The following is a 15,587-nucleotide window of genomic DNA, read 5'->3' as shown; positions in this document are numbered from 1 at the left end:
CAATGTAAGTGAAATCAAACAACTAGAGAGATAACCAAGACCAAAGAGAAACCATGCAAATCATAACCTATATTATGTCCTTCTCTACACACCTCTAGATGTAATTTTTGCAAGTATGATCTCCTCCATAAAACCTCAAATGAAGAAGCCTCAACAACACCCAAACCGTACCATATAACTAATCATGGATGTAAGCCTCTCACAAGAAGATCAAACTCATAAACCATTCCTAATCCAAAGAATATGCCCAATATAAAACCATCTCCCAAACTCAACCAACATAACAACATATGCAAATGGAGATAACCAATGCTAAACAATCTCTCAAATGAACCCTCTAGAACTAACTCATGTACCATAGCTCAAGATCCATATCCACGAAAGACAAGCATAAACATAATGCACCTGAGAGAAACAATGGGCTATACTTCTCGAGTAGAAAACCACCGAGTAGACCAAGAGTGGGGAATGAGAATGTTCATCAAGATATCTAAGTCTTCAACCAAGACTCATCTAAGAATAATCTCCTCTAGAGCCCATATTAGGTGAATGCCCCTCGGACTTCCTACTGAAATCATCAACCATTCCAACAAATACTTCTCTAATCTAAGAGAAATCAACATCACCACCATCTCTAAGTATCCATGAGCATCTATAACCAATCAATCCATGCCAACTCCAAATGCAACATAGCAATATCATGAAGTATCTAGCTTATGATCAATGTACTCAACACCAAGAAACTAAACCAAGATCATTGTCAAAGTTCCAACCACGGCCTTAGGAAAATAAACATGACAACATAATCTAACCATCTCAACCAAAGAGATAACATGCTCCATATGAACATGCTATAACATTTCAAAATTCTAAACGCGTATCAAGAGTATATAATGACATAATAATAAAACTATCCTCACTCTAGGGATAACATGTCAAATGAAAGCATAAACCACACCTTTACCAAGAACCTTATGAGTCCTCAAGATGCAACCATCTCCACACACCATGAAGAAAACCATCTCAACATACCATGAAGAACCATCTCCACACACTATGAAGATAACCAAGAACCCTATGAGTCCTCAAAATCTAACCATCTTCACACACCATGAAGATAACAAGTGCACCATGCAAATGTCAAAGATGCTTCTGTAGCAACAAGATCTAAGACAAACCTCTAACATCTGCAAACACTCAATAAATATATCAATGCCAGAAAACTCCCACTCAACCATGGTACGAAGTCATCTATGGCATCATAAAATCCATCTCTTACATGAAGATCCTCCAAGTCTACACTCGCACAACCAAAGTGTCAATACCAAGTGAAACCAAGAACTTCAAACCAACAAGATACAAACTAAACCAAGAACTAATCCTGCACTATCACCTCATCACTGTCACAAGCTCCCACTAAACCCTGTATCCAAGCTATCAATGACATCATGATGAAAAACCATCCTCTAACTATGAGAATCAACCAAGGCATAAAACCATCAAATAACTCAAAGTGCACATCATGAGCTCCTCAAAAGAAACCAAATGACCATGATCCTCAACCAAGAAGATATACCACCATAACCAAATCGGGAATCCAAACCAATGAACATCAAGGATGTACCTGTATATCCAATCATGTCATACCAAAATTCATGGCACCATGATCACATCCATGAACCAAACATCTGACTCTCAATATGTCTAACTTGTCAGCATAGAATAGTCAACCACAATCCTCCACCGTGATCGTACCTGGTAACAACATCTCATCCCTTCTACATGAAGACAAATCAACAAATCATGTGACTTAGGGCATATACAACTCAAATACAAGCCACCAATCTGAATATGCATCAATAATGAAAGATCAATGGGCAAAGACAATCCATATCCAAGCTATAAATGCAACCTGTAAGTATAGGCTACTACAACATTGCAAAACTTGTAGATCCAACAAGTCATCATACATATCCAAATTAAATACTAATAACCATATCATTATGAGACCAATTTGAAATATGAACCGAGTATACAATGACATCAAGTCTTAAATCTCCAAACATACAATGTCATAAACTCACAATGCTACAATAGCTAATATATACCATAAACTATTTAGATCAATATATCACCAAATAAACCATGCAAAACTTGTACCAAATCTGAACCAATTGTAGAGATTTCCAAGAGCTTTTTGTTGACTACTTGAAGTCCAAAATTCGACTCCATATGCCCAAGTTATGCCTTAATCTGTGCTCTTAAAACATGACAAAGTGTCAAAATCATAGACCCAAGCCTACACCATGTTGTAGTGTTCTAAATTAGCTTTCCAACGCCTATAAGAAGTCTAAAATCCAATTTCCTAAGAGAAATTTATGACCATTTTATTAAGACAAATTTTTAACCATTTCCACTGTGATTTTTTTTTTGGTGACAAAATTTCCGATGGGATTAAATTTGATGGCCATCGCGGGTTGAAACTAAAAATATCTTTTATTTCCTCTGAACATGGCCAAACTAGAGCATATTATATATCAAAATTTATGAAAATGTTGACCTGGATCCAATGGCGAGGTCTGTTTTTACCCAGGAGGTCATTTCTACAAGCTAGCCCCTAAAACTCTCATTTAAACGAAACATCCAAAAAATCCTTTTGTCCAACAATTTCACATGTCCAAAATCTTCAAACATCCTATCATAACAACAAACCTAAAATCCTCAGATCTGCAATAAATAACTCATATATCTTGCCCCTTCTTTTATCTTGACATGCATTTCCATGGATTCAATCTAGGGTTACAATAACACAACCCTAGCTCTAATACCACTTGTAAGGAAACTTGCAATAAAGAATATAACTTGTTTCCACATAACCCATAATAGATATAAAATATATATGGAATTAAAATCCACATGCAAGAGAATAAACAACATACCCACAAAATGTGACACAAGATATACCCTATGAAACCCTCATTGAGGGGAAAACTCAGCCTCCAAAAGCATCCGCCACCATGTATCATTCAAGAAAAAATACCATTGTAATACAACCATGGAAGCCTTTGAAGCCATAACCACAACCAAGCAACCTATGTGAACAAGCACGAATCCACACATCTCATGCCATACTTCCAACCTTCACAAATGCTCCCTTGGTTAACCTATCAAGCCTTGTCCAGCTCAACTCTTACTTTTTTGCCTTCTATCTTCTCACTCTCACCAACAACTACCCTTTGTGACTGCCTATATAGTAGCAAGTCTCACAAAACCACCAAGTGGTATTATCTAAACCATGTGCTATCTAACCCATTGACCCCACATTTAATATTGGAATTTTAATTCTTTTCTCCAATATTAAATAATTACCTGAAATATTATCACAATGTTATAATACAACTCATCAAGTATATCCCATGAAAATCTTTGCATGTTGCACGTCCATCTAGATGCAACATTACATAATAAGATAAAATAAAATAATATAAAAATATTATGCAATGTGTGCAACACCCATTTTCTCAACATTGACTAATGATCTCTCTGAGTTTGATAATAAGAGAATTGCATTACAAAGGAAAATCACAAACTATCTTGCAAAGTATAAGAGTAGAAACTTTGAACTCTTTCCCCATGCCCTAGATAAAAAGGATAAATTAAAAGATAAAAATGAATGTGGCCAAAGAATTAGATGATTTGTTGTGCCTAGGATGAATAGGGTCGTAAATGAAAAGGACATGCATGGTGAGCGAATACAAGTGAATAAGTTGTTAAAGTGCAAATATTTTATGATTCTTTGAGAGAAGAGTTTATTGAAATAGATAAACTAGGAGAACATGTAATGAAGAAACAACATGAGATTCTAAATTTTAATTAGCTAGATGACACATTTTTTGACAAGTGGATGACAGATTTTGTGCATGCAAAGCAGTTAGAACTTGGTGAAACCGATGAAAATGAAATGGAGCAAGATGATTTGCAAACAATTAATGCCTCGATTAAAGTAGAAGAAGACAAAGGTACACAACCAACTGCAAAGACAAATACAAATGTTCAAACTGATGACTTGGCAATAGGACAATCAAGTGTGACTGTCAAATTGTCAGTACAAGATGACGTGGATGGAGAATCTCGAGTTGAATTAAGTTTACAAACATCAAAACTAGGTCCATCATAATTAAGTCCATTGGTTATACCCTCCGAGGAATGACAACACCATCAAAGTCAATCATGAACTCCTCAGCAACAAAGAAGTGTAGCAAAAGTGGTCCCCATAAAAGAATATTCATGCTCTAAATCATTCTGTTGCACCAATTTTTATTTTTAGTGACATAAACTTTTGTAAATATCTTTCTGTCTTAAGGACAACTGTCAATACTCTCTATGTCTGAAGCTTGTTGCATCTTGTTAGATTATGGTGACTGATCAGGAAAGTACTGTACATACTTCATAAATAGTGGGGTTTGGGGCCATGGCCGACATGGTAGCTGACATATTATGGCCGACATGTTATAACCCTAAAGCGGTTTAATACTTGTATAAAAGGGTTTAGGGTTGGATATTTTTCATTATGTTGTGATGCAAAATTGGTTCTTGCGGCGGTATTGAGCTGTAAGGGATTACGGATTGTAATCAGGTTGTAATCACTAGATTGTAATAAGATCAGACTTGTTTTGGTGGACGTAGCCCAGGGATTGGGTGAACCACGTTAAATCTTGGTGCCTTGTGTTCATTTTTGTGTGATCTATTATTTTCTGTTATTGGTTATATTTGCATGTAGTTTTTTATTTCTATCCGTGGTTTATCCTAACACATCTCACACTATATAAATGACATTCCAAGGCTAGAGAAAGGGTTTGATTTATTATTTAAATTTTAGTTTTCTTGCTAGGTTTGCATTCGGTCCAGTTTTCCTTGATTTCAAAATTTTATGATGTATTTTCTTTGCAAATTCGAAGATACATTAGCTTTGAAGGATTAATATGTTCGGTCTTGAGTTGTTTTGAGTACTATTCCAATGTTACATAATTTTCAAAGAGAATTAATATAAAGATGAATCACCATCATATCTATTTTCTCTTAGTCTTGTCTCCATTGTTATTGACTGGTTATCTTGAGGTTGTACGAGCAAAGCTTGTTCAATTTAATGCAACTAGGATAGGTTGCATATCAATTCATTATTGCTTTTAATTCAATGAATTAAGTAAATGCAATCAATTAGGTCACAATAGTTGGGTAGACTCTGAAACCCATTGGTTGAGGCATTGATCAATTATTTCGGTTTGCATATGAAGAGATCATAGATAAACATCAAGCAAAAATCTTAAAATCAAAATCAACTTTATTTTAATGTATGAAGAGTATCACAGTTGGTTAATACTTGTTTGCATTCAATCTCTATCTTTTAGTTCGCTGTTATTACCCAAAATTGTCTTTAAATCTGAGAAGAATTATTACCAAACTTATGCTATAAGGGATGAGTATTGTAATAGAATGTCATTGGAGAAATGAAATGTGAAGGTAGCATCAAGTTTTTGAATCTTTTTATCCATCAGGTGCACTCGCCTTGGTTTTGCAGAGCCTAAAGAGTAGAAAATCTTTATGATTTTGTTGAAGTTGGGTCCAAGTCTGAAGACCTTTTAGTTGAGTATACGAAATAGCCAATCCTTAGGCTAACTTGCTCTTCACTATCTTGTTATCGAGCATTTTGTTACTTGATAGTGTAAAAACACCAACAAGTTGTACACATAAGAGTAGTATCAAATGTTTATTTAATTGAGTATATTATGTTTTGAGTGATGCACATATGTGAAATAGCTATGATATTTTATCTGAGACAAAAAATTATTTATTTCACTCATTAATGAATTCATATATTTATTTTTTCTATTACATTTATAAGTTTTCATGTGTTCAAGTATTGGTATATTTTCTATCAACAATTAAATTTTTTTTTTTACAAATAGATCAATTAATTATAATATATAGTAAAAATGTGTTGGAAGATTAGACTTTATGTTTATGATAGGGTGATGGACTATTGGACCCCGGTCAACTATTAGGTCCTCTCCCCTAACTAGCACGTACGTGCTCTTCTTATCAGCCTAAAAACTGAGATTCTTTTGTGAAAAATTTGCTTGCAATTGACATGGAAATTTCTTGTCCTTCCCTAGGTGTGACCTACCCTTAAAAAAATGAACACAATCAAGTTCGAAAAAACAAATTAAAAAAATCAATCTATCCACGCGTGTGGCGTCACGCTAGTCTTGGGTGTATTCTGTTAGGATCAGGAAACCCGAGGCCAGTCAGTTTAACTCCGGGTTAAGCAATACGGGTTAACCTAGGATAAATAATCGTGGGAGAACGCTGATTTGTTGCCTTATTCGTTTCTTCAGCCGTGGAAGAACCGAGAAGCTTGTATTAGGGTTTTGGACGCCGACAGAACTCCATTGTAGATCTGTAAGCGCTTTCTTTCGCTATAAACTACCAGACAGTCTCGACAAGCTTCGTCGTTTCCATTCACGGGTTACAAGTTTCGCTAATCGACCTCTTTTGCGAACGATTTAGTTAAATTTTCGAGGGTTTTTGTCTTGCCAGGGGTTTTACTTCGTTTAGCGATCCTTTTGCAGATTTATTTTCTTCGAAGTCGGCCCGTTGCGCTAGGGTTTCGTTTAATCCGAGAGTTTTTCGTGTTATTTGCAGCGGGTTTTGGTTTCGTAGTAAAAAGCAATGGCGGATGCGTACTGGAGCAGATATGCAGGAGCTGAGAGGGACGGCCGTTCTGCAGCTCTCGCTTCCGCTGTTAAGCGCCCTCGACCGGAATACGGTATGTAAAAACGCGGCCGCTTTTAAATGAGACGAGTTATAACTAAAAAATTTGGCTCTTTTCTGTTTTTAGGGTAAGTGCGTTTCAGAAGAGGTGATTTATATTTTTTTCGCCTTATTAGGGTTGTTTTGGGGCTTTACGATTTGGCCTGTCGTTGTTTGTCAAAATGCATCTCAATTGTCGATGACCTGGCGATTTGAGTTGTTTTTTTAACGATTTCGTGCGTTCGGGACCTTCGTTTAATCGCATTCGTGGATGCTCCTCCGTGCTGTCGGTCGATTTCTGTGTGAAGCGTAATACTGAGTTTGAAGTTAAATTATCTGTTCAATGTTTTTAGTTTGCGGTTAGTTATTAGAGTTTCAGCATTTTGTATGCTCTGGTATTACGAGTAGAAGTGGAAGTGAATGTCCAAGTGTTTGTCCATTTTACCGCGTGTCAATTTTGCTATTTTGATATTAATGGGCGTCTAATTTTTAGCGCAGTTTCCGAAGCATCGTTGACTTAATTGGATTTTGTCGATTTCCGTACTTGTGTTGGTACCTATCGAACGGCATAGCGTCGCGTTGGCCGTGGTTGTTACTTTTTATTTCAAAATAAATTTACGTGTATTTCCTTGCGTGCGGATTTTATCGTCGATTTCTGATTTAACGCTTGAAATGTGTATTTATCAGGGCTCGTTTGGTCTGCCTCGTCTTTGTTGTGAAGGCTTATAGAAGTTATGCATTGTTTAGAAGGATTTATTTGTTACGAATATTGTAATGGTAGGATTATTATCATGTGATGAGGTTTGATTTGATGGATGAGGTTGAACTATGTTCATGTTTCTGGATTAGTGCGCGGCACTTCTAAACTAGGAATTTCTCTCAATTCTGATTTGTATTGGGTTTCACTTCGCCACTGTAGCTGACTAAAGTCAGTGACCTCAGCCAATCCTCATACTTCAACCCCCATTCTCCAGAATTCTTTTAGAGAAAGGCTATGGCTTTTTATCGTTGTACCTTAGTTAATTGGTTGCACTAGTTTTAATCCTTTTGAAAATTTCAATAAATAAACAGTTGATAATCAGCGGACCGTGGGAACCTCTCTTCCATTCTTCCGCCATGGGTTTGAGTGCTATTGGAACTGTGTCCGACGCCGTTTTCTTCTCTCTCTCTTTTTTTTTTTTTAAAGGAGACAGCTATTTTTAAAAATATTTATCTCCACCTTCGATTTGAAGTCCATTAAGATTGATCAAAAAGCAATGGTGGCAACTCATGGCTACATTCCTACGATGATAAAAATTTAATTGATCAACTTCGAGCTTCTATATTCAAACTATACTAATGTTAAATTATTCATATTTAAAATAGGCAGTGTTACAGAAGGTTGTAACGGTTTAGATGTATTAACTAACTAAAGGGAATTTTTTCATTGGCTTCAAGTCGGACACTCGCTGGTAAATATGAAAGTGCTTTAATTAGGTGGTAGGTGGAAGTTAATTGCATTTCTCGAGTTTCCTGAGATCCTTTAACCGTGACCACGGTGACAGATAATAGCTTCTCACGATTAGGCTAATCACGTTTTACGTTCCTTACATCTGTATTCCTTTTCCCCAGAAATCAAGTCACGTTTATGGTATATGTTTCGTACTTGTCGATATTACAAACTGCACTATTCTAACATCAGCATAGTTTGAATTTATGTCGATATGGTTGTGTAGCGAGCACTTCAGCCCGTGTTTGAGGATGTACACGTTGCATCACTATAGGTTACGTAATGATAAATTTTAATGAGTACGGGCTTGCACAGTACGGACTCTTTTATAAAATTATATTCTTATTATGATGGCGTTTTGTGTGGTTGAATGAGATAGAAATGCTCACAGCTGGAGGTCGTGATGTTCCTGGGTATCTTCCTCGAGATGATCCTCGCCTTGATGAGAGGTCTCGCCGTTTGTTGAGGGAGACTGATCCAGTCGGGCCTGCTTATGACAGATATGCGCGGAATGGGGTAATGGAAGCATACTTGTCTTATTTTTAATTCTTGTAAAATTTTGTTGACATAACTAATTGAAGAATTGTCTGGACAGCTTCCTTCGTATGGATCAGGCGGCCTGAGCTCTGGTGAGATGGGTGGCTTGAGTGGAATGGGGCTGGGTAGGACAGTCGGTGGCGGTCTGCCTGCATCCTTCCCGGATGAACAACTCCTCATGTCACGCAGGATGGGGGTTGGAAGTGCGGATGCAGGTCTTCAGGGGAAGTCACCTGGAATGGGCTTTAAAGATAGCCAGGTTATGAGGGATCCAATGAGGCGACCTGAAGAGCATCTCCCTCCTGATGCGTCAAATACCCTTTTCGTTGAGGGTTTGCCAACTACTTGTACTCGAAGAGAGGCAGCTCGTATCCTTCTGAATAAAATGCCTGATAATCGAAGACTAAAAATATAGCGATAGGATACTTTAAAAATATAGCGACAGGATATTTTGCTGATATGTTATTGTATTAGATCATGTGTGCATCATGGTTTTTCTTGACACGTAATCAGATATTTTTCGCCCGTTTGTTGGTTTCAAGGAAGTTAGGCTTGTAAACAAGGAACCTAGACATGTGAGTTAATTTCAGTTGTCATTGTTAACTTGTAAAGGGGGCGTGAATTGTCTTAACTACAGCAATAACTAGATGGATATTAACTTCGTTTTCTCATTAATTTGACTGATTATTAACTCTCCTTTTATTTTCAAGGCATTTTACTGAACTAGAAATTAATTTGGCTAATGAGGTACTATTGATTGTACTTCTAAACGTAAGATTTGTAAAGGTTTGAGCTTTTTGTCCCTTGTCTGAGTGGTTTCTTTGATAAATCACAGCCTGGTGGGGAGCCTCTTGTATTATGTTTCGTGGACTTCATTAGTGCCAGCTGTGCAGCAACTGCTCTTGAAGCCTTGCAAGGTGTGGCACAATTTATAATAGAAGACTTGTTTTTATTGCTGTAAATTGGTTGTGAAAAATCTATTATGCCTACTGATTTTGCTTGGACAGAAATGGTGGCTTATTGGCTATTATTTTCCCAAGTAAGTTGATTAATTCCAGTTGCATACTGTAATTTTTTACAGGTTACAAGTTTGATGAAAATGAGCGGGATTCACCTTCTCTGAGGTTGCAGTTTGCAAGATTCCCCGGCCCTAGGGGTGGGGGTGCTCGTGATCGTGATGACTATCGCCGACGTTAATTTCATATGTGAGATTCACGAAATAATATGCATCCCTTTGATATATTTAGATGATTGATAATTCCTTGAACAATATAATTTTGTAATTTTAGCTGGATGATATTGGTGAAAGCTTCACCTGATTTTTTAGCGAATGCCTAATGTGCAAGTTTTTACAGTGAGTAGTACAGTACCTTACTTATTATTTGCATGTTTATCAGTCACAACTTATCTTATGAATGTTCCATTGCGAATGCCTTTTGCAGAACGGTATGCTGGTTGATGTAGCAGTTTTGATGAAGGAATCACACTATACGTGGTCTATATTTAACGTCTAATGACCACTACCTGTTAGTCGATGGGTTGAGAGATGGTATTTTAGCCAGAATTTTTCTGGTAGTTCACAGATTTTAGACGTAACTTATTTATAGCTCAAACTTCTGTATGTGTCCTTCAAATATGTGATGTTACCTACGCTGTTTGATCGAGTACATTATGTTTAATGGAATGTGTTATGTTGTAGCGTATTATATTTGGCATTTGCCTGAATTGGTCAGCACAAGGAAAACAATATCTTGGATTTCTGGCAACGTAACTTTATATCGACTTGTTTGAAGACATGTTTTCCTGCTTCTCTACCCCGTAGTGTAGGTTTTTCTGTTTTCTCGCACTATCATTTTTTAAAAATAGGTAATCTCAGAATATTATATTAAAGATAATAGTTTTTCTAAGTGTAGACGTGTAATAGTTTTATGAAGTAGAGATCTATATGTTCATAGAATTATGCATCCAATTTTCTGAAAGGCCCAATGCAGAAAACTATTTTAAAAATAAAGGGATAATGGTCTTACTAAGTACTAGTAGAGATGTATACGTTTATAGAATAATGTCACTAGTTTTGTTCGGAAGGCCTGATGCGTGGTAGTAACTGTTCAGAGGGCTAATGGTGAACAGTTTTATGCTCCAAGATTTTTGGAAGTTTTTTTTAAATAGAGGGCTGTAACAGGGTAACTCATTGTGTAAGGGCTATATTAAGCTGTCACAGGGCTATATATAATGCTCATTCTGTAAGCTCATTGTGCAAGGGCTATATCAAGCTGTCACAGGGCTATATATAAGGGCTATATATAATGCTCTGTAATAGGCAATATTGTCACAGGGCTATATATAATGCTCTGTAATAGGCAATATTATATTTGGGAAGGCTATATTTGAGAGTATTTAGAGTAGTTTTATGCTTCAAAATTTATGATTTTTTTAATTATAGTGGGCTGTAACAGGTTCTCTTTGTGTAAATGGGCTATATTAAGCTGTTACAGGGCTGTCTAGGGCTATGTGTAATGCTCATTCTTTTAAGCTAACAAGCAATATTATATTCAGGAAGGAAAATTTTGAAGTTTGTAGACTCGTGAATTTGAGAGCTACTATTCTACTAGCTATTCAATAAGAGGGCTTATTCCTTTAACATGCAACATGCAAATTCCTTTAACATGCAACATGCAACATGCAACAGGCAGTAGTATTTGGGAGGCAATATTAGGCAGTAGTATTTGGGAGGCAATATTTAAGAATATATTAAAGTGAGTAGTTTCATGAATTTGTGGTAACAGGAGGGCTTATTCCTTTAACAGGCAGTAGTATCTGGGAGGCAATATTTGGAATTATATTAAAGTGAGTAGTCTCATGAATTTAACAGGCAGTAGCATCTGGGAGGCAATATTTAGAAGTATATTAAAGTGAGTAGTCTCATGAATTTGTGGTAATGGGAAGGTTTATTCCTTTAACAGGCAGTAGTATCTGGGAGGCAATATTTAGGAGTATATTAAAGTGAGTAGTCTCATGAATTTGTGCTAATGGGGAATAGCAATATTATATGTAGGAGTAATAAGTGGCTAGGCTCCTGAATTTGGTAGGTATTTTATAAGAGCTATAACAGGCAATATTATATGTAGGAGTAATTTAAAGTGAGTGAGACTCTGAATTTGGTAGTATTTTAAAGTGAGTTGACTTGTGAATTAGGTAACTATTCAATAAGAAGGTTTAATAAGCAATATTATATTTGGGAGTATTTCAAAAGGGACTAGACTCATGAATTTGGTAGAGGGCTTAATAGGCAATAATATATTTGGGAGAGGGCTTAATAGGCAATATTATATTTGGGAGTGTGCTTGAATTTGGTAGCTATTCTATAAGGGTCCGTTTGGTTGCTGGAATATGATTTGAGGATTGGCATTCGGTATCCTTGATTTGGGATTCTGGAACTTGTAATCTAGATTATCATTATGGAATTTGATTTCAGACTGTTTGGTTCACAAGGGATTCGTTATAAAAATACACTTTTCTTCTGTTTGGTTGCACATTTGAAATTGGAATACCAACTAGAAACTCTGCATTGGAATACCAACTAGAAACTCTGCATGTTTCATTTAATGCTTTCTCCATTCCACAAAGGTGCATTTAGGTCCCCTGCGAAATAATGAAGCTGTAGGGTTCAGTAATGACTTATCACCATTCCACACGAGTGAACATAGGTGCGTTGTGAAATGGTAAAGTCACTGACATTTTACAAAGTGGAAAAGCAGCAGCTCAGGAAGTTTCATGACTGCCCGATCTCCACCATTTCCTGCAATATTTGCGGAGACGGAGAATATTTATACAGAGACCACAAAATCCAAATGGCCTTTTCCGTTGCCAGGTCGGAGACTCTCAGTATCTTCTTAGACACCGCAGGGACGCCCATTGCGTGGTCGGCCAAAGCGGTCCTCCCTTCTGCACAGTCACACAACACATCCAGAAGACATAACATCCTCTTGCCGCTGGTCTTCTTTTCCGGACTCTGATCAGGAAGCGACAAAAACAACGCGGAGACGGCACTAACCTGGATCACCTTTATCCTGTTGCTCCCGCTGCTGGAGCTCATTGCGGTCAACACCTCCAGGGCGGCCATGGTCGCCTGATGGCACACCTCCTCCGTCAACACTTCCAAAACAAACCGATTGAAGACTTACCTCGAGATATTGTAAGAAATGGTGAAGATCCGGACCTCAAAAATTTTCCATTTTACCTTTTCTGAAATCCTCATTTTGGCAAAAAAAAATGGAATTAAAATGAGGATTAAACCAATTCCACTTATTTAGATGGAATGCCAAATCTTGGTTTTGGGGGTAAATGGGCATACGGGATTCCACTTTTTCTCAGTTTCAATTCCATTTTTACATACCCAAACAACGGATTAGAAAATATTTGAAATTCCAAATCCCAATTCCATTTTAATTCCAGCTACCAAATGGACCCTAAGAGCTGTAACAGGCAAAAATATTATATTTGTGAATTTGGTAGTTATTCTATAAGAGCTGTAACAGGCAAAAATATTATATTTGAGTGTATTTAAAAGTGAGGTAGTTATTTTGTAAGAGGGTTTATTACTTTCACAGGCTTGTAGTATTTGGGAGAGGAATTTGGGAGTATATTAAAATGAGTATTCTCGTGAATTTGTGGTAGCCATTGTGTAACAGTGCAGGGCTATATTTGGAAGACATGAATTTGGAAGCTATTGCTTAAGAGGGGTTATATTAAGCTGTAACGGGGCTATATTTGGTAATATTTTAAAGCTCATTTAAGCTGTAACAGGGTTATATTAGGGAGTATTTTAAAGTGAGTAGTCTCATATGTAACGTATTTGGTGGTCTTGAATTTGGTAGTCTGGGTTAAGGGTATTTTTTTGGTTGAGGATTCTGAGCTCCAAAAGAAGTTCTTTTTGTTTTCTTTGGAGGCTATCATTGGGGCACAGGCTTTGTATAACAGGGGTATGCATTTGATGTTAAGAGGGCTGTATTATGCTGCAATGGGGCTATATTCTTAGCTACAAGTTAAGAGGGCTTTGTTAAAGCTACAAGCTATATTCTTAGTTGTAAGTGGGCTATGTTACTCTGCAACGGGGTTATGACATGTTAAGGTACAAGCTATATTCCTGACTGTATGACCTTCAAAAGAGTTATGACATGTTAAGCTACAAGCCATATTCCTGAGTGTTATGACATGTTAAGCTGCAGTGAGGCTATATGTCATGTTAAGCTACAAGTCATATTCCTGAGTGTTATGACATGTTGAGCTGCAATGGGACTATATTTCATGTTAAGCTACAAGCTATATTCCTAGCTGGAAGTGGGCTATGTTACTGTGCAATGGGGTTATGACATGTTCAGCTACAAGCTATATTCCTGAGTGTTATGACATGTTAAGCTGCAAGCTATATTCTCGAGTGTTTGAAAATTTGGTAAAGAGATAAAGAGATTTTTATTCGTGTTTGAAATAAGTAGCAGTCTCATGAATGTGGCAGTTCGGGATAAAGCAATTTTTGAGCCCCAAGGCTTATGATAGAGATTTTGGAGTTCCAAGATTTTTGGAAGGCTAAGCTTTTATAGTGGTTGTAACAGGTGAATTTGGCAACTTGGGTTAAAATGATTTTTGAGCTCTGAGGTTTATGATAGATTTATATTTATAGAGATTTTGGAGTTCCAAGATTTCTGGAAGCTTTTATAGTGGTTGTAACATAGCTCTAATAGGAGAGTTTCTTTATAGAGATTTTGGAGTTCCAAGATTTCTGGAAGCTTTTATGGTGGTTGTAACATGGCTGTAATAGGGAGTACTCAATTGTATAAGAGAGCTATGTACTGTGTAAGAGGGCTAATATTAAGTTGAACAGGGTTTATATTTGGAAGCATTTTAAAGCTTATTTTGTAAGATGGTATAGTCAATAATTTTTGAGCTCCAAAAAATTATGTAAGTTACTTTTATTGAGGGATTGTAACAGATATGTAAGATGGGGAAAAGGGTTATATTTGGAAGTATTTTTACACCAGAAATTTGGGAATATTTTTAATTGAACAGTCTTTTAAATTTGGTAGCCATTCTGTAAGAAGGTTATATTGTGGTCAAACATTCAATACTTAAAATTATTTTAAAATGAGGTATCTCATTAATTTGGTAGCCATTGTAAGAGGGGGTGGTCCACCAATTTGGTAGCCCATTTTGCAAGAGGGCTTTATTAAGCTTGTAATAGTGCTACGTTTGAGAGAATCTTTTTGTATGCTAAAGGGGCAATATGTTGGATTGGGATTATTTTTAAAGTGAATATTCTATATAAATTTGGTAGAGTGGGTGGAGGAGATGTTTGAAGAGTATGGGTTAAGGAGATGTTTGAAGAGTATGGGAAAGGCGGTTGTTTTTTCTGCATGAGCTATTTTAGGGGTACTTATTCCACGTTAAACTTCTAGAAGGCCACCTCGGTGTAGATGTGATCTGATTATGATGTTTAGTAATCTTTACACCTGGCCATCTGTTCTGATATGGTCACAGTTTTTGTAGTACGGTAAAGCTCATTCTGTGACCTTTAACAGGGCTATAATTGGGATTATTTTAAGGTGTGGGATTATTTTAAGGTGCGAAGGGGATTTTTGAGTTCCATTAATTTTAGAAGAGTTTAGAGGGGGCTATTATAGCGGTACACATTCATTCCCCGTTAATTTTAGAAGGCGGTGTAGAAAGTGGTGGTGATTATGATTTTAGTCATCTG

General features: G+C 36.7%; 1 protein-coding gene across 5 annotated transcripts; it reads left to right on the top strand.

Annotated features, from left to right (window-relative positions):
* The first annotated feature begins 6,376 nt into the window (after nucleotides 1–6,376).
* Nucleotides 6,377–10,628, top strand: LOC149532137 (RNA-binding protein 1-like). 5 transcript variants are annotated; one of them, XM_089808560.1, is made up of 8 exons: nucleotides 6,377–6,459; nucleotides 6,703–6,826; nucleotides 8,679–8,815; nucleotides 8,895–9,204; nucleotides 9,350–9,411; nucleotides 9,672–9,753; nucleotides 9,918–10,041; nucleotides 10,279–10,628. In XM_089808560.1, exons 2-7 carry the CDS (start codon nucleotides 6,730–6,732, stop codon nucleotides 10,031–10,033), a joined length of 804 nt encoding a protein of 267 aa, XP_089664686.1. In that variant the 5' UTR covers nucleotides 6,377–6,459; nucleotides 6,703–6,729; the 3' UTR covers nucleotides 10,034–10,041; nucleotides 10,279–10,628. The 5 variants fall into 5 exon arrangements, with proteins under 5 accessions (XP_089664686.1, XP_089664689.1, XP_089664687.1 ...); XM_089808563.1 differs by having other exon boundaries at nucleotides 6,377–6,525; XM_089808561.1 differs by having other exon boundaries at nucleotides 6,377–6,532.
* The last annotated feature ends 4,959 nt before the right edge of the window (nucleotides 10,629–15,587 follow it).

This window comes from Cupressus sempervirens, chromosome 11 (genome assembly GCF_028749045.1).
Source record: "Cupressus sempervirens isolate cs-2001-9-10 chromosome 11, ASM2874904v1, whole genome shotgun sequence".
NCBI lineage: Eukaryota > Viridiplantae > Streptophyta > Pinopsida > Cupressales > Cupressaceae > Cupressus > Cupressus sempervirens.
Note: the sequence above shows the minus strand (reverse complement) of the source record. Positions and strands in the feature narration are given on the sequence as shown.